Genomic DNA, 22,902 nt, shown 5'->3' with positions numbered 1-22,902 from the left:
AAGACCTCAAGAGTATAGATTCAAGTGGACAAGGTAGTATAGAAACGAAAATGTACCTGCTATTTATACCTATATCTAGATATCTAGTTCCATTAATTAACGAGAGAGAGAATTCTCAAGTGTGGAAAAAAAAGCCATCGATAGGTAAGGAATATAAAATTGAATCATGCTTTGCAACAAGATGCTCCCCATAAAAAGATGTGAAAGTGCACATAAAAAACTCGCAATCAGATGATCCTGCATCTGATAGTGCATGGAACTCCATCTCAGTCGTCACCAGCTGGTCGCCATCCTCCCGTGTCTAGTCATATCCATCATAGTCGACGTCCCCGTAGTCGGAATCATCCATCCCAGTGTAGTCATCGTAGTAGGAGACACCCCCCTCAGAGTCATAGACGTCAGATTCAGGGTCATCCGAGCCATAATATTCAGAATCGTAGTCGCTACGGCTGGATTCATAGTCGTCGTCTTCCTCGCTGGTCTCATCGTCTTCAGATTCAGTGTCGTGGGAGCGATGATCGTCGAGATCCCGTCCAGCTTGTGCTCCTTCATTTGTCTGCTGAGCCCCATTATTCATACGGCTCCGCTGTTCATTGCCCGTTGGATGGTCTTCCTCCCAGGTGTTCTTGTACATCTCGCGAAAGCCCTGCATAATTTCCCTCGCCTCGACGACATCTTTGGTGTTGGCAGGGTTCAGCCCATAGGATATCATGAATTCCCTGATGTTGTTGAACCCGGCATCTTTGGCAATTTGAGAGTCGGTTAGATCTTTTGGAGGGACGTTGTCAGCGCTGGTTTGGTGGGATGCCATTGTGTCGGTGTTGATTGAACGGGGATTTCAGCTCTTGAGATGACTAGAACTAGAGCTGGCTAGCAATGAAGATGAGAAAAGAGATGCATAAAAAGTAGAGTCATGGGGAGGAAGATGGGCAAAGCCATCAGCGTTCTCAGTGTTTGTTTACAGCAAGAACCCAGGCCTGATTCTCAAGGCTTCATTTTGTCCACAAGATATCCCTATTGGGCTGCGACTTGACCACCGAGTCTCTCCCTACAACCAGAAGACACACATCAGTCGTGAAGTGGAATCGGCGATAGCACGAACTACTCCAGGTATATACATCGGACTATCGGACATTCCCCGATGACCCCACTCTCGGTCATCGCGACGATCGACTATACTTCAACCACACTCCCGTCACTCAATCTTCACTTCATCCTCACTCTAAAGACTAAGACTACACACATTTAGCTTTCAAGATGCCGGTCTATCACATTGGTGTGTTCCATGACTTATTGACATATCTCTTCTCATTCATCATGCATCCTCGCGTTGCTGACCGAGTTCCCAGTCCTCTTCCGCCTCAAGCCCGGGGTGACACCCGCTCAGTTGTCGACCTGGTCACAAACCTGCCAGGCCATGGTAGGCAAGATTCCAGGTAAGAGACTCTTCTTTCAAATCCTTACTCGAGTCATGGGATGTGAGTTAACAACACACCTGGCACAGGGCTTTTGTCTATGCAAACAAACGCCCCGCTGCCGATTTCGGTTCCCCGCGCGAAGGGGTTCGATATGGGACTGGTGGCAGTCTTGGAGACCGCGGAGCATGTCGCGACGTATGGGTTGCATCCGGCGCATTTAGAGTACAATCCCCTGCACTAGTGTCCCTGACAGCTAATGTTTATGCTGATGTTGATGTTGCCACTTTGTAGGGTCCACAAGATGCGCGAGGAGTTATGTGAAGATACCCTGGCCTATGATCTGGAATTTTGAGCATGGATTGGTTAGGTCTATGCATTACCGTTCCATGGAAAAATCCCATTAGGGCCGAGGGAGACCTTTTTGTTCTATGACAAGCGGACCTGAATTGAACTGGAAAAATTTGATGTGACAAAACAAATGATATAACGCCGATATGGGTTCTTCCCTATGTAACACTGCCCAACAAGAACGAAAGTAGGTTGTCCGTTCCATAACACTTTTGTATCCCGCCCGATGACCAGAAAACAAGGAAAATGGGGTGATTAAACAAGAAATATTCCACATACTTACTCTTTAGCGTCGACCTTCTTTGCCGGGTGGTCACCATTAGTCTCCTCTTCCCGAGCCCGCTTCTGGCCGGCCGACTTGTCGTCAGCAGTGCTCTGCACCACGGGGACACCACTAAGATTCCACACATATTAGCAAGAGAAAACTCCTCCAAAGCTCGCTGCAGAAATTGTACTCACCGAGCATCCTTCTGGGCCTCACGGCCGCTCTGGAACCCGTTCTTCTGGTCCTCCGATCGACGTTCCCGCCAGTCGCGCTCCTTGCGGTCTCCACGGCCTCCACCACGGCCTCGGCCTCGGCCTCGTTGGCCGCCACGGCCGCGGTAGTTGGTGGGCTTGAGGTTGCCGGCCTTGATCTCCTCTACCTTCTCATCGCAGTATTCCTTCTTGCTCTTGATGAGTAGGTCCTGGTCGTTCCACTTCGGCTTCTGCTCGAGACCGAGGAACTCCTTTTGCTTGTCCTCAGAGGCGAACTCAACGAAAACACTGCCCTTAAAGCCCTTGTCGACGCCCCGGCGAAGACGAATGGCGTTTACAGGGCCGAAGGGGGCAAAGAAAGCCTCAATATCGAACTGCGTGCTGGGCTCCTCACGACCGAACCCCTTGGCGTAGATACTGCGAGCCATGGCCTGGTCCTCGAACACCTTAACCACGCTGGGATCATGTGCCTTGGTCACCGACTCGGGCAGCGGCACCTTGCGCTTCACAGCGGTGTCGTTGTCGGTCAACTCCAGAGGCTCCGACGACTTAAGGGCCTCGACGACGGCGCTGAACGGCTGGAACCGGCGCATGCGCTTGAAGGAGTGCAGGGTGGCCAGAGGAACGGCATTGTTGGTGCTGCCTCCCACCAGGGACAGAAGGAACTTGTCCATCGGCAGGTTGGAGTCGGAAAAGTAGAACTCGACCTGAAGCGCGCGCATGAGTTAGCAATCCTATTTATTCTATCTTCGGGTGGCTGCGCAAATACCTGCTTGCGGATCTCCACAGGATCATCCGTCTCCTTCTGGGTGGAGGGGTCGAACTTGGCATTGTTGCGATAAGAACGACCACCGCGACCGCCGCGGAAAGAACCGCGCGATTCGCGCTGCTGAGTACCATTTGATTCTGTCTTCTCCTCGGCCATTTCTGACTTCTCACCGAGCTTGGCGGCTTCTGCGACAATGCGGGCTTCATCGGCGTCTTCCTTGCTCTGTTCAGCCGGAGCACCTCCTTCCTTCAGCTCAGCCAGCACATTCTGGACATCCTGCTCTGCCTCTGCATTGATGGGGTTCTTCTGCTCTTCAGGCATGGTTGCAAGTGTCGCGCGAGAATGCCTCGATGGGTCGCTTAGAGTGGTCTTGAAGCGTAATGACTCGACAGCTCGAGTGACTCAAGGAAGTGAGTCACTGATTGTGATTGAGACCTAAGAAGGTCCTTTGAAGCGCACAGGTCAGAGGGAAACCCCAAGGTCTAACAGATACACGATCAATGAGTTTGGGTTCCAAAGAGAAGGAGAGCTCGGCGGGGAGAAATTGCGATTTTTTTTCCGGAAGAGCTGCGATTGATACCTGAGGCATTCATAAGTGCTAATCGGGGCTAGCGCATCATGTCAATAGTGACTCCCTACCCAATTAGGAAACGAAGTATGAATAGAGCATGCCATTTGCATGTCCAGGCAGTGATGTGTGGTCTCTAGATCTGAAAGGAAATAGCATTAAATCCCGTATTTACTGAAGCTTTGCAGGAAAAAAATAAGCATCATTTTGTAGTAGGTAGTGAGTGATTTAGGATACGTTAAAAGATCTCTGCCTTGCTTTTAAGTCAGATATATCATGACATGGACAATAAAAAAAACATCAGAAATTTCTATAAGGAATAAACTGATTGCGGTTAATTTCTACTAGGCCAGATGAAGGCAGTGGCCGGGGGTCAAGACAGCGTGATCGAACCTTCCACTCGACCCTCGGCCAACTGCCCACATCGACTTAACTCCAAACGTCATTACCTTTCTCCCATCTACTCGTCCCCTCTGGCTTGATAAAATTACCAGAGTATTACTCATTGCTGTTTTCATTGCATATCACTTTCATTTGATGGTTGCAGAGCTGTTGCTAGTCGAGCAGCCGATTTCATCGCATCATCTCTCGGTCCATTCAACTGTGAGTGATGATCTAATCCTTTGGCTGGATGTGGCTTCTGACTAGCTGTGCTCTCTAGGGCACCTAGCTGGGAGTGAATTTCTGGTACAACACCAAAACTCTCGATTTTGTTTACCTATTTTGTCAACACATACATCATGGCAGCCGAAGACACCTGGCCGACAAAAGATGTACGCCAATGCCTTCCTACTCTTATGGACCCATCCTGACAATGTTGATCGTGTGCTACAGATCATCTATCTCGGTATTGTCGGGCCTTTGATGGTGGCTGCTTGTTTCGAGTGGTTCCTGTGGCTTGCAGCCTTCCTGTACTGCCTGGGCAAGGTATGTGTCAAGGCAGATCATTGGAGTATCAGGATTCTTGCAGTGGTGATGATACTCTTGTTTACAGTGCTCCGGTAAGTCTGCATGGTGAAATCGGTGGAAAGAAAATCTACAGGACTAACTGTTTCATCCGAGGGATAGACTGGCTTTCCTTCCGGTTATGCTTGTGACGCTGCCTCTACCCCCGGATGCTGCCCGGCACCTCCCTGAAAAGATGGTGTATTACTTCCAATGGTTTGCCTTCTGGTCCTTTTCAGCTCTTCTTGTTGGACCATGGCTCTTTTGCGTGTACGGACTTACGACAAACTCTCTGGGAAGGACAAAAAGAATCAAGCAGGTTCTCGATGATCGAACGGCCCCAAAAACGGTCATCGTGATGCCTGTGTACAAGGAAAAGGCGGAAGTTTTGATCAAAGCAGTTGATTCGGTGGTGGACTCCGACTACCCAGCATACTGTATCCATGTCTTTCTCTCCTATGACGGTGGGATAGTGGATGAGTCCTATCTTGATGTGGTCCACCATCTGGGAGTTCCATATTCAGCCGAAACATATCCTTCAAGTATCGATCTCACCTACAAAGGGGCAAGGATCACAGTATCTCGGTTCAAACACGGTGGAAAGCGACAATGCCAAAAGCAAACTTTCAAGCTGATCGACAAGGTCTACGCCGAGTACTTGAGACAGAATGACAACCTGTTTCTTCTGTTCATCGATTCGGACTGCATTCTCGATCGCGTGTGCCTGCAGAATTTCATGTACGATATGGAACTCAAGCCTGGGAGCAAGCATAACATGCTCGCCATGACGGGCATCATAACCTCCACCACGGAAAGGAACACCCTTCTCACGATTCTCCAGGACATGGAATATATCCATGGGCAGCTCTTTGAGCGCTCGGTCGAGTCCGGCTGTGGCGCTGTCACTTGTCTCCCAGGTGCGCTGACGATTTTGCGGTTCTCGGCATTTCGCAAGATGGCCAAGTATTACTTTGCCGACAAAGCTGAACAATGTGATGACATTTTTGATTTTGCAAAATGTCATCTGGGCGAGGATCGGTGGCTCACTCATCTCTTCATGATCGGGGCCAAAGAACGGTACCAAATCCAGATGTGTACGAGTGCCTTTTGCAAGACCGAAGCCGTCAAGACTTTCAGAAGTCTTCTGAAGCAGCGACGACGGTGGTTTCTGGGGTTTATCACGAATGAAGTGTGCATGATCACCGATGTACGGCTATGGAAACGTTACCCTCTGCTGTGTCTGGTTCGTTTCCTACAGAATACCATCCGAACCACTGCCCTACTCTTTTTCATCATGGCCATCTCCCTGATTACCACATCGAAGAAGGTGGATGATCTTCCCGTCGGATTTATCGGGGTCTCGCTCGGACTCAATTATCTACTGATGTTCTATTTCGGAGCCAGACTCAAGCGATTCAAGGCTTGGTTATATCCCCTCATGTTCATCCTCAACCCTTTCTTCAACTGGGTGTACATGATGTATGGAATCTTCACTGCGGGGCATCGTACCTGGGGTGGACCTCGAGCGGATGCTGCCACAGCAGATGAGCATACCACACCGGGGGAAGCCGTGGAGATGGCTAGGGCACAGGGCGATGAGTTCAACGTCAATGTCGAAACCTTTCGCACGAGTCTCGTGCGTCGCAGATCTGTTCCTGTTCGGCCCTCGGGCAATGTGGAAGGACGGTTTGCACCCGCGGAGCAGCTTCTGGACGGTTGTTATGTCAATTTCAATGACACGGGGGCTGGTCTTAGCCCAATGCCGACTCCGCTGCCAGATGTTCCTCGATTCCATCTTCCTACGTGCTTCCGCTACTCGACAGACTCGGTGTTCAGCGCGTCGTCGGAATTTGGCTCCAATTCGGTCTCGATGCCACAGAATGTGGAGACTCTGATGTGCGAGGAAGACCAGAAGAAGCTGTACTATGCGCGTCACGCCCGGGCATCAGCCGGCTCGCCGATGATTGAAGACAGTCCAGAAAAGCTCGTCGACCCTGACTTCCACAACGCGGTGCCGATTACATTCGAGCCTGCCATGGCTACCCCAGAAACACTCAGCTTCCCAACTGCAGCAATTCCAATGGACCGCTACCCTGTTCATACCCCATCCCAGCGCGTTCTACCCGAAAATGTTGCCGGCTCGCAAGGGCGGCGAGGGAGGCTACACAAGAAGTTGCGAAGAGCATCCGGCAAGCATGCCCCACCAGATGAGGTCTAACCAGGATAGTGGAGTGTGTGTCCCCTGACGTCAATTTTTTTTTCCCAGTTCCACTTTGTTTGGTGTCTTGTTCGACACGTTGTTCGGCCCCTCTTATTTTTATGATTCGTGGTCGTAACCATCGTTTCCAGTCGCTCTCTCTATGTCTTTGAATGTTGTATTTCATAGGGCACCAGGATATACTAGGTTATAATGAAGCGGTGCCCGAGTGCCTGATCGTCCACCAGGCATTTATTGATAATTCAGGCAACCTGGGGATGGAGCCAATGACGTTCGTAGATTTTGTAGGGTCCTTGCTGGGCGGTGAGAAAAATATTTTCAGGTTCTGCCCGCACAAAGCAGGCGGTGAGAGTGGCAGTCTCGTCCAGTAGCCGCCAGAAGGTTCGATGGGATCATTGTGCTCCTGGCCAGCCACCAGTATATTAGCCCAAGTAGACGCGTAGAGCAACTCGAGATAGATCTTCTCCTCTTTTTGGCATTTCATCCATCTGGTTCATTCCCCTTTTGCTACAGTGATTTCCCCAAGTTAGACCGCTGGACAGCCTGTTATCGCCCCTCCAATAATAGTGGAGTGGCGTGCAAATTCTCCCCACCATCTTCCCTCACTTTTTTCTTCCTCTTCGAACCATCTTTTTTCCAACCTCCACCCAACCCATTCTCCCTCAATTTTCCTCCATTTCCTCCGCCTACAATGAGCGTTGTCGGCATAGATTTCGGTGCGCAGAGCACCAAGGTCGGCGTGGCCAGGAACAAGGGAATAGACATTGTGCGTGTTTGCCCCGCGGGCCCCGTGTCGCGGATGTCCTGATTTCTCCCTCGTCCAGTCGCAATGCCCCCGATCTAATGAAGAACACGAGCGCTGACTGGAACTTGTTTTTTTCTTCAATTATAGATCACCAACGAAGTTTCCAACCGGTCGACCCCGTAAGTGATTCCGGCAAGCACTCGACGTCATCGCAATCAGATTTTTTTGGAGACTGACTGAGAAATTGTGATAACCAGGTCCCTGGTCGGATTCAGCGCCCGCAGCAGACAAATTGGTGAGGGTGCCAAGACACAAGAGACGTCGAACCTGAAGAACACCGTCGGCTCTCTCAAGCGCCTCATTGGCCGCTCCTTCAGTGACCCCGATGTCCAGCTCGAACAGGAGTATAACTCGGCAGCCATCTGTGATGTTAACGGCCAGGCCGGTGTCGAGGTCAGCTACCTCGGCAAGAAGGAGAAGTTCACGGCGACCCAGCTGGTTGCCATGTACCTGACCAAGATCAAAGATATCACCTCCAAGGAGCTGAGGCTCCCCGTCTCCGATGTCACCGTCAGCGTGCCCGCATGGTTCTCGGATGTGCAGCGCCGGGCTATGATCGACGCGGGTGACATTGCTGGCCTCAATGTCCTCCGCCTCGTCAATGACACTACCGCCACCGCTCTGGGTTACGGTATCACCAAGCTGGACCTCCCCGGCCCTGAGGAGAAGCCCCGCCGTGTGATTTTCGTAGACATCGGTTACAGCGACTACACCGCGACTATTGTGGAATTCCGCAAGGGCGAGCTGAATGTCAAGGCCACCGCTTGCGATCGCCACTTCGGTGGCCGCAACTTCGACAAGGCTTTGACCGAGCACTTCGCCGATGAGTTCAAGGAGAAGTTCAAGATCGACATTCGCACCCACCCCAAGGCCTGGTCTCGCTCCGTCGCTGCTGCAGAGAAGCTCAAGAAGGTGCTGTCGGCCAACCCGCAGGCGCCTATGAGCATCGAGTCCTTGATGGAGGACACCGATGTCCGCCTTATGGTTAAGCGTGAGGAGCTGGAGACCATGGTTAAGCCGCTCCTGGAACGAGTCACCCTCCCCATAGAGCAGGCTCTCGCCGAGGCCAAGCTCAAGGTCGACGATATCGACCACATCGAGATGGTCGGTGGCTGCACGCGTGTGCCCGCCATCAAGGACGCCATCACCAAGTTCTTTGGCAAGAACCTCTCGTTCACCCTCAACCAGGATGAGGCTATCGCTCGTGGCTGTGCCTTTGCCTGCGCTACCCTGTCTCCCGTCTTCCGTGTGCGTGACTTCGCTGTGCACGACATTGTCAACTACCCCATCGAGTTCACTTGGGAGCAATCGCCCGAGATTCCCGATGAGGACACCAGCCTCACGGTCTTCAGCCGTGGCAACGTGATGCCCTCGACAAAGATTCTAACCTTCTACCGCAAGCAGCCTTTCGATCTCGAGGCTCGCTACGCCAACCCCGACATGCTCCCCGGCAAGGTCAACCCTTGGATTGGTCGTTTCTCGGTCAAGGGCGTCAAGGCCGATGCCAATGACGACTTTATGATTTGCAAGCTCAAGGCCCGCCTCAACCTCCACGGCATTCTGAACGTCGAGTCTGGCTACTACGTTGAGGATATGGAAGTGGAAGAGCCCGTCCCAGAGGAGGGTGAGAAGAAGGATGGTGATGTAAGTTTAATTGCGAGCTTACTCAAGTCGGTTGCGGCATTAGAATTGTGTTCTAATCATGTCACAGGCTATGGACACTGACGCCAACGGTGAGGGCCAGCCCAAGAAGACCCGCAAGGTCAAGAAGCAGGTTCGTAAGGGTGACCTGCCCATTGCCACGGGCACCGGTGGCACCGACCAGGCTGTCAAGGATACCTGGCACGAGCGCGAGACCGCCATGTACATGGAGGACAAGCTTGTGGCTGAGACCGATGAGAAGAAGAACGAGCTCGAGGGTTCGATCTACGAGCTGCGTGACAAGATTGATGGTGTCTACTCCGAGTTCGCCAGCGACGATGAGAAAGAGAAGCTGCGCGCCAAGCTTTCCGCCACCGAGGTATGTCATTCGTTACTCTGTGTACTCCCCTGAAATTTCTCCCTTGCTAACAATGTATTCCAGGACTGGCTCTACGAGGAAGGTGAGGACACCACCAAGTCGGTGTACGTCGCCAAGATGGACGACATCCGTTTCATCGCCGGTCCCATCATCCAGCGCTACAAGGAGAAGGTCGATGCTGAGCGCCAGGCCGTCCTCAAGGCCGAAGAAGAGGCCGCTGCTAAGAAGCGCGCTGAGATCGAGGCTAAGAAGAAGGCCGAGGAAGAGGCCAAGAAGGCTGAAGAAGCCGCCAACAAGCCCGCTGAGGGTGACGCCGAGATGAAGGATGCTCCCGCCGAGGGCGAGACTGCCCAGGGCGAGACTGAGGAGAAGCAGTAGACTGCTTGGGACACCCGCGCGCTCAAGAGACCCTGCGAATTTGGAGTGCTCTTGGCGCTATGTGATGACGAAAAAGGCTTCAAGAGATGAAATGTTTCACGGACCTAGACCGATCAATCAAAAGGTTGATCCTTTTTTTTTCTTGTTCTAATGGCAAACGGTTATGATGTAGATCGCTTCTTTCTGATGAATAGATGAGTTCGATGAACATTCTGAGGTAGATGACAACAAAAAGTAGAGTAGTGAAGTGACCTTTTGATATGGAGGTTCTTGACTATGCTATATCCCTTTATCCACACTATAGCACGTAAGAGCAGTCAGTCATTGAAGATGCTCTGGAGATAAAGATGTCGCTAACGAGACAGAGACACAGCCCCAGGCAAACCTCACTAAAGACACGTCATTATACACCGTATTCCTCCGCAAGGATCCTTCTTTGGAATGTTCAATCTACATCACTTGGAATATATTTCATTATCCACCATGGCGAGCTCGACAAGTGGACCAGGGAGATGGACTAGCTAGCCGCGCAAGGCTTCCTGACCCCCGACGGCGTATTCGGCGCCATTGCCAAAACCGTGCCCATATGGTACGTGCTGGACAAAGATACAGAGATTCCGTATCTTCGCAAGATCTTTGATTCTCTCGCCATGGAGGAGAACGGCACGAAATGACTCACCCAGTCTGCATTGCTATCCTTCCTGGAATCCTCGGGTTTTCTTCCCCCATCCTTGAGAGACGCAAGGGCTCTTGTGAAGCTGCTGGTGGTTACGTGGTTTGGAAAGCGTCATATTGCTGTTGAGGATCTGACGGATTTGGATCATGTTGTTGATTGCATTGTCCGGCCTGTTGCTCAAAGGACCGATATTGGGATTACCTGGGATAAGTTTGAGCAGGCTGCTTCAAGCGGGATGGTAAGCCAAATCGTTTCTTTTCTTCTTTCTTTATTTTCCTCTGTCTGATAGGGAATGGAATACTGATGACTGGTTCAGCCGGTACTGATTAGAGGGCTTGGACGTCTCTTGGGCCCATTCTACAAAGACCCCGAGAAGGGAGACTTCACCACCGATCACGAACAACGAGGAAAAGTCGCCAGCTGGCCGGTTCTGGCGCAGCTGGGCTCTCTCAGAATCTTCTCACGAATGTTCATCGCAGTCCAACTATACAAGTACTATGACGTCCGAACTACACCTGTCACGGCATCCGCCCTGGCCGACGACCCAAACGCATTTGCCAAAGCCGCGATTGTTGTCCTCGTTTCTGGAAAAGATTCACAGACTAAAGAGAAAAAAGTCTTTGGATATTACGTGCCCGATATTGATTTTGAACGCGAAAGGCCTTACCTATTCCAGCTCTGTGACATCCAGAATGCTTTCCGTGGCAATGGTCCCCGGCCGGGCCGTGAGCTGGATGGAGATGAGCTGGTTTTTGGACAGAAAGGTAATGGTGCTGCGCTGGTGCTGCAGCAGGACTTGAAGAGGGCTGTGGTGTCTCACAGTGTTTCTGGGCAACATGAACCGCTGTATGCTGCTACGACTTGGGGAGGGGACTGGCGGGTTGAGATTGAGGTCGAGGAGATTGAGCTGTGGCTTGAGGAGTCTCCTGACTTCTCTAACTATGGCTATGAAGATGAAGAGGAAGATAAAGACGAAGAGGATGGGGAATAGGGGTGGTTCCATAAATTATCTCCTACTTGCTGTGCTCAAGATGTTTTAACATTGTTCTCAATATCGTATGCCAAGGACACCCAAGTTAGCCAGATGGTTGATTCTGATACCTGTCCACGGGTATCTATTAGTTAGCATGTCTGGATTGGCATACATCCGTGGCGATCCGGCCCAATCTGGCCTGATTGAAGGGGAAACTCAAGAAGTAGTCTACTCCGGGTAAGTCGGATGAAGATATTGGTCTTATCTTTCAGCATGTTTACATTTGTATCTGTTTCATCATACCTATTTCATCGTAGACACTGTCTCCGGCTATATTTGTTTTCCATTGACCCCCTGTTCATTCTGGTTCTATATATCTGCTCGTCCGAGTCTCCTCAGCTTGAATATTCTTACCTATCCTGTATTTCTTTATTTACTACGTTACTCTCCTCAATCCTTTCACTATGCGAGCTGAAACAGACTCGCGGGCAGAGTACCCTATCTTCTAGGACCCGAACATTGTCCGAAGCTATCCATCCATTCCAAGATGCAGTGGCAGCTAATCCCAGCATTCATACTTGTCTTTGGGTTTGTAGTAACCACTGCGCTTCCCAAGCTCTCGGAAGGTATCCCATATGAAAGTGGCAGCCAGCATGATCTCATGCCAGTGGACGCGGACTCTCTGTGGCGGAAGTATAGACTCAACACATCGGCAGAATACAAGTATTTCCATGAGCCCGGGGGAGATGACATCCTTGGTCACTATGACGTACGGTTCTTCACGGCATCTGGGAGCCATGCCGAGCGGACCCAGGCGCTCACCCATATGATCCGGGCATACCTCAATTTCTTTGATAAGAACAAGCTGGAGACGTGGATTGCGCACGGGACACTGCTGGGGTGGTGGTGGAATGGAAAGGTGAGATTCCATTGGTGGTTGTCCTTTTGAATAAAAGAACAATAATCAGAGTGCTAACAGCCTGCATGCATTAGATTCTCCCTTGGGATTGGGATATCGACACCCAAGTCCTGGATACCACACTCGCCTACCTCGCCGACAACTTCAACCATACGATCGTCGAGTACAAATCCCCCGACAGCCTCGTCCGGCGCCGGTATCTTCTGGACATCAACCCATGGTCCCGGCAGCGAGAGAGTGGACAGGGGCTGAACATCATTGACGCACGCTGGATCGACATCCATACGGGTCTCTACATCGACATCACGGGTGTCAGTAGACTGGAACCCAAGGCGCATCCTACAATCTGGGAATGCAAAAACTTCCATCAGTACCGACTGCACCAGTTGTATCCACTGCGGCGCACCGTTTTTGAGGGCGTCCCGGCCAAAGTGCCTTTTCTCTATGAATCGATCTTGGTGGAGGAGTATTCCAAGAAGGCCCTAACGAGCACTCGGTTTCATAAGTGAGTTTTCTTTGGTCAATGGCTTGTTCCACTGCGATGTTGACTGGATTCTTCTGTGGCCAGTCATACTTGGTCCCCTGAGTTGGGGCAATGGATCTCGGAGGCCATCGGTCGAAGTGAGGATCCCTTGAAGATGAGTTCCACGGGTGTAGAATTGCAGCTCATACGCCATTTTTGAATATTCGATTTTCTGTTCTTTTGGTGTTTTTGTATGCACCCTCCATGTTGGCATCTCTCCTGAACTGCTAAACATAGTTCCGATGGGGCCAAATGGATGATCAGCGAGCTGGGCAAAGAGTCATGTTTCAAGGTTGGATGCCTAGTTCGATGACTGATGTCACTGGCGGGGGGCCGTTACTCTTTCTCACGTCGATATGCACTCCATCTTCTTTCACTAAAATTCCGCCATGAGTGACTCCAGTATTAGTGAGTCCAGTATCAGCGACTCTGAGGACCAAGACTTTGTTGTTGTGGAGCAGCCCGACGAGCTCCCTGAAATTGCTGAACTCGTTGTATGGCTTCACCCAACTGATTATCTGGGCGAGTTCTCGGATTTCCAAAAGCATCTCCACTCGCATGTGCAAGGCACAGGAGAATGGATTGAACAGACCACGCAATATCAGCAGTGGCATGATTCGCCCATCCATGGCTTGCTGTGGTTAAAGGCTGTCGCAGGAGCCGGGAAGAGCGTCCTCGCCGCCCGACTGATTGCCCATCTCCAACACACCGAGTCAAATACGCCTGTTCTGTTCTTCTTTTTTCGCCAAATTATCGCATCCAACCATGATCCTCACTCGATGGTTCGAGACTGGATGGCTCAGTTGCTGGGCCATTCCCCGCATCTGCGAACGAAGCTGGATCGCTTCAAGCAAGACGGGCGCGCGGCGAAGGATATTGCCCTGAGTGAACTGTGGCAGCTTCTACTCGATGCATTGCGGTCTCTGGACAAGGTTTATCTTGTCGTCGATGCACTGGATGAGGTGGACAGCGAGCATACCCAGGGACTCCTTCAACGCCTCGTCGCTTTAGGGGAATTCCGACCGGGGGCCATCAATTTAATCGTGACCAGTCGACCACTGCCCCAAGTCCAGAAGTTCTTGAATGTGCCTTCCGTTCTCCAGGTGAGACTCGAAGACCGTCAGGTTAACAAGGATATTTCTATCTTTGTTCAGCATCGTCTGACCCAAGCACATCACCTCGATGAGTCAACCAGAGAATCGATCAAGAGGTCCATTGAGGACCGTGTACATCCTTCATTTCTATACACACGCCTTGTATTGACCAAACTGTTGGAGGAAGACAAAGAAGACTCGTTGGAGTTGGCGACGGTTCAAAATGCACTCACCTTTCTGCCCTCCAGCATGGAGGACATGTACTCTGAAATGCTCTACGATCATTCCCAACTCGCATCTGTCCCACAAGAGAGACAACTCCTGATCCTGCAATTGGTCACACACTCTTCGCGCCCGTTGCGCCTGCTGGAAATTGCAAGCGTCCTGGATTTCCTGGACATGAACAACGGGACCGGCAAACATGGCGACACGAAGAACATGACACGCATGTCCTGTGGCCCGCTCCTGGAGATTCTGGAGGATGAAATGGTTTCTATCATCCACCACTCATGCACCGAGTTTTTGATGGATACCGCACGTAAAGACCGCCCGGTAGCTGAGCAGCCTGTCCATCCGTTCCCGGTGATCGACTCAACCCAAACACATGAATTGATGGCTACTCTTTGTGTTCAATATCTGCTCTCTAGTGGCCTCTCGTCATGGGAAATCAATGATGAGTGCCGATACCACGACGAAGGTATAATCTCCCAACAAAAGCGTCTTCAGTTGCAACATCCTTTTCTCGGCTATGCCCTCGAAAATTGGCATTACCATGTCCAGCGATCGAGCGTGTTAAATTCCAGACTATTAGAAAAGTTGAACACCTTTATGGATGCAGACAACCGCTCTTTCCAAGCCTGGGTTGATGCGGTGATCAAACCAGAATATGCCGTCAAGTCAGTCTCACCACTCCACGTTGCAGCATGGACAGGAATTACAAATTACGTGGAGTTTCTGTTAACCGCGGGCCATGAAATCAATGTCTTGACTGATCATGAAGAGACACCTCTCACCCTGGCTGCCCAGAAAGGTCACGCTGATACAGTGGTCGTCTTTCTAAAGCACGGTGCGGCCCCAGACCAGTCAGACAAATTCGGCCATAAGCCAATCCATTATGCTGCGCGGTCCAATCGTCATGCAATTGTGCAGGCACTACTTGATGCTGGAGTCAGCCCCCTCACGGGAGTAACGTGTGACTATCCGCCACGAAGATGTGGGAATGCTCGGAGCAGTGTGGGCGACTCCCCGTTGAGATATGCCTCCAAGGCCGGTTCTCTCGAGGCCGTGCGTGCCATGCTACCCCATTTGAGCGAGAAAGATATTCATTCTTCGCTTTGCTGGGCGGTTGGTTCCAGGCACCTGGCCCTTGCCAAATTCCTTTTAGAAGCAGGTCATATCGATGCTAGCGCGGATATTGGTGGATCGTGTCTTCTCAAGGCCGCTCACCATACGGACTGGGACATGATTCAGCTACTCATTAGCAAAGGTGCAGATCCCAATTACCGGCCTAGGCCTGTGGAGCCGAGGACAATCGATGGTATACCGGTCAGATCTTTCCGAGAAAAGATAGAAGAACCGTCTCTGCTTCATGCCGTCTGTGCATCTGAAACTGCCAGGTATTATCGATACGAGGGCGGAGATACATTTCAGATCTTTGAAAAATGCTTAGACCTGGCTCTTGACGCGGGGTGTGATGTTAATCTTCCGGGCATCATGGGCCGTACGGCTTTGCATTACTGTGTTAAGAGTAGCATGCCTGTCGTGGAAAAGCTTTTGCAACGCGGGGCGGATGTGCATGCAACAGACTTTGACGGCAATACACCTTTGCATTTATTGGAGTCATCCACCGAAACGGCCCCGATTTTGAAGGCGTTGATCCGCCATGGCGCCAGATGGGATGTTATTCGTGAGAGGGACGGCAAGACGCCCCTGCACACATGCTGCGAAATGTCTAGTTTTGACGATCAAATCGATGTCCTGCGACCCTATATTAAGGACTGGAATATCCCAGACGCCGATGGCAATACACCACTGCATCTTCTTGCGGGTGATGCTCGCAAACAGCTGCTTAGCATGGGGGCGGATGTGAATCGGAAGAACAACAGGGGAGAGACTCCCCTGCACACTTTGGATAGCTTGGACGCTGGGGACGCCGCGGTCCTTCTCGCGGCTGGGGCCGATATTGACGCCAGAGATAACAAGGGCAGGACGTGGTTCTTGCGCACTGTGCATAAGGAGAGCTACCGACCCGAGAAAACCCTCCAGAAGATCCTTGATCTGGGCGCAAATCTTCACGCAGTGGACTATGAAGGGAACGGTGCATTGCACCTGGTTTGTAAAAGGCAGACCTCCAATCAGAGCCTGAAATTTCTACTCAAAGCCGGGGCGGACCCTCGACATGTCAACTACAATGGGGATTCTATCTACCATCTCTTGATGCGGGGTTGCTTTGGAGCCAGCCGGCTATACTTCAAAGAGTTTTTGGAGCTCGCGCTTGCTACTGACGCCCCTGCTACGGCAAGGAACTATCGAGGACAGACCCTGCTGCATTCGGTGTGTGCCGGGGGCGTGGCAAGATACAACACAACCCTGCAAAAGGCTACTCAGAACCCACTCAACTCTTTCCCGCCATCGGACATCGATGCAATGATCAAGACAACAGACAACGAAGGCAGAATGCCCATTCATCTGGCGGCAACCACATCGGAAGACTTAGTCTCGTGGCTTATTGAAAAGGGCTCTGATCTCACGGCTTGCACTTACAACAGACAGAATCTACTACACCTGGCTGCCTCTGCTGATCAAAGCAATACACTGGGTCTTCTCTTGGAAAGCTATGCCAGCAATGCCCAGACTCAAGGAGTCATCAATCAACGAGATGAAACTGGACAGACCCCTCTTCATTATGCTTGTCGCTCTGGTCGAACAGAGAGCGTCAAGCTGTTGTTGCAAGCGGGTGCAGATGCGAAGATAGCCGACAATAGTAGCTGGACGCCTCTACACACCTGTGCAGAGTTTACCAGGGAGCGGGGTCCATCCAGATGCAAAGCTCCGGGGCTGGGCGACGAAGGAATCGAATCCGAGAAAGAGACACTTAGGGTCACAGACATTATTCGTCTTCTGCATCAGCACGGCGCAGATATTATGGAAGGATGCATACCACGAGGAACTCCGATGGAGCTTGCACTAGATCGTGGCCTCGAGGAAATGGTTATTACTCTAGCACAGATTGCTCGAGAGCAGTCACTTCCTGCTGTTCCAAAATACTGCGAACCTGCCGGGCCCTTGTACCTGGCAAGTCGTCATACCTATGCCAACTCCATTGCAGAGGAGCTCTTGCGATGCAATCACGAGCCGAAAGCCTTTCTGAATGGCTGCGCGCGACTTTTGAGACTCGGTGCCTACGAAGTTCTGGAAGGGCTTGCAAGACAAGGACATCAGCTTACAGCAGAAGGGTCGCACAAAAAGGACGACTTTCTCGTGCTGCTTGCCCGCTGGGGATTCACTGAGATGTTTGAGAAGCTTGGAAGAAGGCGTGAGAACACCGATTGGATCAATGGGACTTTTTCCACGTCCTTTGAATTTATCACCCACATGCATCCGCTCATTCTCCATGTGGCGCACAGGGAACCGCCGAGCATTGATCTCCTACGGGTCGTCGTCGAGACCTTCAAGGCTGACGTGAATGTGAAGTCACGCCAGGAAAACTGGCAAGAGGATGCTGGGGTTAATGTCCTCCATGTCCTAGCGTGTGGCAAACACTGGTGGCACACTGAGGCTATTCAATATGTTCTCGATCATGGAGCTGATACCACACTGCGGGACGAAAATGGCCGCACACCTCTCCACGTGGCAGTCTCTGGAGGTTATCGACGATTTGACATTGTACAGGCCTTGTTGAAGCACGGAGCGAACCCCAATGCAGTGGATAATGACGGCTCTACACCGTTGAACCTTGTGAAGGACGACCCTGAGATGTTTCGACTGCTCACCCAGAACGGGGCCGACGTGACCCTGGGTGACTGGCCAGTCCTCTATCATGCTATTGATAAGCAGGAGGTGGATACTGTGCGAGCCGTCCTTAATCTCGGGATTGACTGCAACAAGCCATTCAAAGAGAGCCTGCCCTCTGTTGATCCAGACGACGATGAGATGTACTTCGTCTGGATGTCTGGTAGGGGCGAGCAACGCAAAGATCTTCTCTACCGGCCACTTCGTTTTGCCGCTGGTCGGGAGCCTACCCAGCAAGAGATGGTGACCATTGTGCAAATGCTCCTGGACTATGGGGCCGATCCTTTCCAGCCTTGTGGTGATGAGACGACCATCATCCACGACTTGCTGCAACAAGGTGGCATCCTCGATCCTCTTCTTGCCCTGTCGGGGCTGGAGCTGGAAAAGCGGGATGTGCCCGGAAGAACCTTGCTTTTGGCTGCCTGCGATGTCCATGAAACCAGCAATCAGCGGTTCTTCCAATACAATGAATTTCCTGCGAGGTGGCGGGCCAGTCTGATTAAGCGGCTATGTGACATGGGAGCCGATGTGTCGGCTGTGACCAACAATGGAAACAACGTGCTCCATCTGCTCGCCACTGCTACTCAGTGGATTGATGAACCACAAGAGATTGTCGATACTTTTCCAGGGTTCATTGAAAAGTTTCCTGCCCTGCTGCACCAGCAAAATGAAAAAGGATACAAGCCATTCCACCTAGCTGCCGAGAATGGTTCTTGGTATACATGCCAAGTTCTCATCAAAGCCGGCGCCAAGTTCCTCGAGCCAGATCCCAAGGGTAACACTGGTCTGCACCATCTAGACCAATTCCTGTACAACAGAAAGCGTGAAACCCAGCTACGGATAATGGATGAGGCTCTTGCGCTGGGGTGGGATATCAACGCACGTAACAACGATGGAGAGACGCCGTTGTCGAAATATCTTCTCTCTCTGGGCAGAACCAGAGGTTGGTGGTCGCTCCGCAGGGAGGACGAGCAGAAGTTCGTGCAACGATTCCGGGATGCAGGGGCGGACTTCTTCACGCGGAGCAATTCGGGGGAAGGTCTTTTGCATTTGATTGCCAGGTTGCCGGTTACGCACTCGGATGAGACGGATATTCATGAGTCGTTTACGTGGTTGATGGAGATGGGACTCGATCCGTTCTTGGAGGACTATCAGCAGAGAACTCCCGTGGTAAGTCGAACTTAGCCCGCTTCCCATTTATAGTCTGTTTTACTGGACTGGGGAATATTTAAACTGACGACTATAGGATGTTGCTGCTGCATATGGCAAAGAGTCTATACTCTCGTTATTTCAGAAGAAATAGTTGATCTCATCAGGAGATTTGGTAGCGATTCATGAGTGTTTGGATTTGTTCTGTCATTTAAATTGAACTTTTCTGTCAACCAAACACCTAAAAGTAGCCTGGTGATGTCTAAACAGAGTTGGAGGCTTCAAGGTGTAGCCCTAGTTATTCTATTTGGAAAGTGGCGTCATTATAGTTGAGGCTCTGCTCCTGATGACTCAGCTCTTATCTCCGTGCTGACAAACTATCCCCGTGGAAGCCCGTCGAATTCGCCTCGGCGCCTGCCTATTTGGGCTGTGCTGCTGCATATATCACGCCGCTCTCGATTATCTTGCGCTGTTTTGCTTCTGTCATTCCCACACCCCCTCTCTATCTCCGCGATCATGGACTCCTACATAGAGCTGACAGTTCACCACCATGGCACCCCGTATTCGCTTCACATGTCCGCCTCGGCCACGCTACAAGACCTGTCCTCCACGATCGAGACTACATTGAACATCCCTGTCGAGAATCAGAAGCTTCTGGTTTCCCCGAATCCAGGCATGCAGAAGGCGCCATTTCAACCAACACGCCTCGATGCCATTCTTCCTCTCGACTCTCCCAAGTTCAAGATCACCCTCCTCGGCACTCCAGCCCAAGCCATCGCAAACCTCCACGAACAAGCCGCCAGCAACCGGCGCCGAGAAGAGGCACGGGCATCAGCGCTTGCCACAGCCCGGCGAACAAACAAGCCCTCGGTCACGCGCAGCAGCGGCATCCACACCCTCTCCGACTCCAGCACCAGCTACACCTTCCACCGTCTCCTCCCGCTCTCCTACCTGCCTAACCCCAACCGCTCCCTACAGTTCCTCGAACGGCTCCGCGATGACCCAGGTATCCGCGCCGCCATGTCGAAGCACCAATTCTCGGTCCCACTCCTGACAGAAATGAACCCGGCCGAGCACACGACCAGCGAATCCCGCACGCTGGGCCTGAACCGGAACCGCGGCGAGGTGATCGAGCTGCGACTGCGCACAGACGCCTACGATGGCTACCGCGACTACCGTACCATCCGAAAGACGCTGTGCCATGAGCTGGCGCACTGCGTCCTCGGTGAGCATGACCGCGCGTTTTGGGACTTGACTGCACAGATCGAGCGCGAGGTCGATCGCGCGGATTGGAAGTCTGGTGGGAACCGCCTCACTCAGCAGGAGTTTTATAATCCTGCAGATTGGGAGAATGTGCAGAGTGGCGAGGAGTTTGTGGATGAGCGTGGTTGGACGGGCGGCGAGTTTGTGCTCGGTGGACTGCGCGAGGATGAGACTGGGCGTCGGGCTGGGACGCCGGCTATGGGGACTGAGTCTCGCAGGGAGATCTTGGCGCGCGCGGCCGAGGAGAGGTTGCAGAAGGAGCAGAAGAAAGGGACGCAGGATGATGGCCGGTGATACGGTGATTTACATTTTCATGATTGATGAACTGCTACTTTTTTATTGTTATACCCTATTTTGAGTGTCTGGATACCATTGAACAGATCGAAGCATATATCTTGCATGTATTTAGTTGGTCTTACTGCATGCGATACCTAACACTAAATCGAGTATCCGCATCGAGCCATATTTACACCTGCTCATTGACAAATAACCCAGCCATCCCCTGACCCGTACCAATACACATACTAGTAACCAAAATCTTCTTCTTTGTCCGGCGCGCCTCGCTCAAGATCGTAGCGATCTGGCGCGCACCTGTCGCACCCAGCGGGTGGCCGAGCGCGATGGCGCCGCCGCGCGGGTTGACCTTGGCGTGGTCGAGACCCAGCGTGTTGACGCAGTACACCGCCATGGACGCGAACGCCTCGTTAATCTCGTAGATGTCGATGTCGTTCTTGTCCAGCTGGAACTTGCTCAGCAGCTTGGGGATGGCGGCGGTTGGGCCGATGCCCATCACGCGCGGCGGAACACCGGCGACGGTGGCGCCACAGAATTTGGCTAGGATGGGCTGGTTGAGCTCGATGGCTTTGGAGCGGCGCATCAGGAGGACGGCGGCGGCTATGTTATTTGTTAGTATGGAGTATTTCTCTTCAATTTGAGGAAGAGACATGAAGGATAGAGAAAGAGATGGGAGGGGGAGAAAGATATAGACATACCGCCATCAGTCACCTGGCTTGAGTTGCCGCCAGTCGAACGGTCACCGAACTGCGGGAACGCAGGGCGAATTTTCGAAAGCGACTCAAATGTAGTCCCGTAGCGGATACCATCGTCGAGAGACAGAGTCACCTGTTTAACCTCACCAGACTTGGGGTCTTTGACCTTAACCGAGATGGGGGCAATCTCATCATCGAACCAGCCAGCCTTCTGAGCAGCCTCAGCGCGGCGGAATGACTCGGCGGCATAGCGGTCCTGCTGCTCGCGCGGGATGCCAAAATCCTTTCCGACATTCTCGGACGTCTGGCCCATGGGCTGCATGCAGTCGGCGGATTCCTGGTTGCGCAGCACCTCCTCGTTGAACGGGCGTTCCAGCCGGTCGCCGGCGGCCGACATCAGCTCTGCACCCAGCGCCACACCGACGTCAATCGCACCCAGCGAGATCTGGTTCGCAATGTCCTGCACCGCCTTCAGCCCGGACGAGCAGAACCGGTTCACTGACGAGGCGCCCGATGTGTGTGGGATGCCTGCTGCCAGTGCGGCTGCGCGCACCATGTATGCGGCTTTGCCTTCGCCGACCTAGATTTTGGGTTAGATCAAGGTTTTTAGAAGAACCCAAGGAATAGAATGAATGGGTGATGGAGGAAATAATAATGCAACCCATACATTTCCCAAACAGACGTCCTCGATCAGCGCAGGGTCAATGTTCGACTTAGCCAGCGTCTCCTTCAGTAGTGCATAGACCATATAATCCAGCTCCGTGTCCTTGAACCCGCCCTTGCGCGCCTTGGTCAACGGCGTCCGCAGTGATAGTGTTATCACCACATCGTCTGGATTCTTTTGTGTGCTGTGGATGTCGGTTAGATTTTGCAATGTTTCGACGTGTTCATTTACGAGGGAGGACTCACATGGCGTTAACGCCGCCACCGGAGCCCGGCTTGAGGTGGCTCAGAATTGAGCTTAGACGATCTGCGGCCATGGCGAATGCTAGGTGAGATGTTCTGCAGTGTGTCGTCAGTATAGGCGGCTTCAAAATATTTGACTCCCGTCGATTGTTTGGTTTGCAAGTCTTCGACAGGGTAGCTGTGAATGGAAGTTTTTGGCCGTTGTTGCGGGGAAGCTCCAATGCAGAACGTGCAGAGGCCCGATGATCAATGCAAGGACTGAGTGAAAAAGGGAAAAGAAATAGAAACACACTCGACTCACCGATAAAACGAAGACACAAGGATTTTTGGGGGAAATGAAGGAAGAGAAGCCTCGAGAGAGGAGCCTGGAAAGAAGTATGCGCGTCTCCGCTTTGCCCGAGACTGCCGAGGCTCATTTCGCCTCTCGAGCCCGGAGTACCGGGTACCCCACAA

General features: G+C 52.0%; 10 protein-coding genes across 10 annotated transcripts; 7 read left to right on the top strand and 3 right to left on the bottom strand.

Moving 5' to 3' along the window:
* Positions 1-301: 301 nt before the first annotated feature.
* On the bottom strand, positions 302-811 carry NUU61_006562 (uncharacterized protein; the record flags this gene model as incomplete). Its single annotated transcript, XM_056657089.1, has 1 exon — positions 302-811. The coding sequence occupies one exon, from the start codon at positions 809-811 to the stop codon at positions 302-304; it is 510 nt and encodes a 169-aa protein (XP_056509889.1).
* Positions 812-1,257: 446 nt separating this feature from the next.
* NUU61_006561 (Dabb family protein) lies at positions 1,258-1,770 on the top strand (the record flags this gene model as incomplete). Its single annotated transcript, XM_056657088.1, has 4 exons — positions 1,258-1,276; positions 1,350-1,436; positions 1,505-1,640; positions 1,710-1,770. 4 exons carry the CDS (start codon positions 1,258-1,260, stop codon positions 1,768-1,770), a joined length of 303 nt encoding a protein of 100 aa, XP_056509888.1.
* Positions 1,771-2,045: 275 nt separating this feature from the next.
* Positions 2,046-3,333, bottom strand: NUU61_006560 (tRNA maturation protein LHP1; the record flags this gene model as incomplete). The annotated part of the gene is made up of 3 exons (XM_056657087.1): positions 2,046-2,160; positions 2,226-2,950; positions 3,013-3,333. 3 exons carry the CDS (start codon positions 3,331-3,333, stop codon positions 2,046-2,048), a joined length of 1,161 nt encoding a protein of 386 aa, XP_056509887.1.
* Positions 3,334-4,667: 1,334 nt separating this feature from the next.
* Positions 4,668-6,743, top strand: chsD (chitin synthase D; the record flags this gene model as incomplete). The annotated part of the gene is made up of 1 exon (XM_056657086.1): positions 4,668-6,743. One exon carries the CDS (start codon positions 4,668-4,670, stop codon positions 6,741-6,743), a length of 2,076 nt encoding a protein of 691 aa, XP_056509886.1.
* A 691-nt stretch (positions 6,744-7,434) lies between these two features.
* Positions 7,435-9,946, top strand: hsp88 (Hsp70 chaperone Hsp88; the record flags this gene model as incomplete). Its single annotated transcript, XM_056657085.1, has 5 exons — positions 7,435-7,509; positions 7,636-7,667; positions 7,746-9,192; positions 9,260-9,568; positions 9,632-9,946. The coding sequence occupies 5 exons, from the start codon at positions 7,435-7,437 to the stop codon at positions 9,944-9,946; spliced, it is 2,178 nt and encodes a 725-aa protein (XP_056509885.1).
* Positions 9,947-10,532: 586 nt separating this feature from the next.
* NUU61_006557 (uncharacterized protein) lies at positions 10,533-11,613 on the top strand (the record flags this gene model as incomplete). Its single annotated transcript, XM_056657084.1, has 3 exons — positions 10,533-10,535; positions 10,630-10,860; positions 10,939-11,613. 3 exons carry the CDS (start codon positions 10,533-10,535, stop codon positions 11,611-11,613), a joined length of 909 nt encoding a protein of 302 aa, XP_056509884.1.
* A 529-nt stretch (positions 11,614-12,142) lies between these two features.
* Positions 12,143-13,023, top strand: NUU61_006556 (putative mannosylphosphate transferase (Mnn4); the record flags this gene model as incomplete). The annotated part of the gene is made up of 2 exons (XM_056657083.1): positions 12,143-12,514; positions 12,589-13,023. The coding sequence occupies 2 exons, from the start codon at positions 12,143-12,145 to the stop codon at positions 13,021-13,023; spliced, it is 807 nt and encodes a 268-aa protein (XP_056509883.1).
* A 403-nt stretch (positions 13,024-13,426) lies between these two features.
* On the top strand, positions 13,427-19,327 carry NUU61_006555 (uncharacterized protein; the record flags this gene model as incomplete). The annotated part of the gene is made up of 1 exon (XM_056657082.1): positions 13,427-19,327. One exon carries the CDS (start codon positions 13,427-13,429, stop codon positions 19,325-19,327), a length of 5,901 nt encoding a protein of 1,966 aa, XP_056509882.1.
* A 480-nt stretch (positions 19,328-19,807) lies between these two features.
* NUU61_006554 (putative zinc metalloproteinase) lies at positions 19,808-20,848 on the top strand (the record flags this gene model as incomplete). The annotated part of the gene is made up of 1 exon (XM_056657081.1): positions 19,808-20,848. The coding sequence occupies one exon, from the start codon at positions 19,808-19,810 to the stop codon at positions 20,846-20,848; it is 1,041 nt and encodes a 346-aa protein (XP_056509881.1).
* Positions 20,849-21,020: 172 nt separating this feature from the next.
* On the bottom strand, positions 21,021-22,523 carry kat1 (putative 3-ketoacyl-CoA ketothiolase (Kat1); the record flags this gene model as incomplete). Its single annotated transcript, XM_056657080.1, has 4 exons — positions 21,021-21,448; positions 21,547-22,123; positions 22,211-22,391; positions 22,453-22,523. 4 exons carry the CDS (start codon positions 22,521-22,523, stop codon positions 21,021-21,023), a joined length of 1,257 nt encoding a protein of 418 aa, XP_056509880.1.
* Positions 22,524-22,902: the final 379 nt, after the last annotated feature.

Source organism: Penicillium alfredii (genome assembly GCF_028826965.1).
Source record: "Penicillium alfredii strain IBT 34128 chromosome Unknown utg000009l_segment0_segment0, whole genome shotgun sequence".
Lineage (NCBI taxonomy): Eukaryota > Fungi > Ascomycota > Eurotiomycetes > Eurotiales > Aspergillaceae > Penicillium > Penicillium alfredii.
The sequence above is the reverse complement of the archived record's forward strand: the minus strand, read 5'-3'. Positions and strand labels throughout refer to the sequence as shown.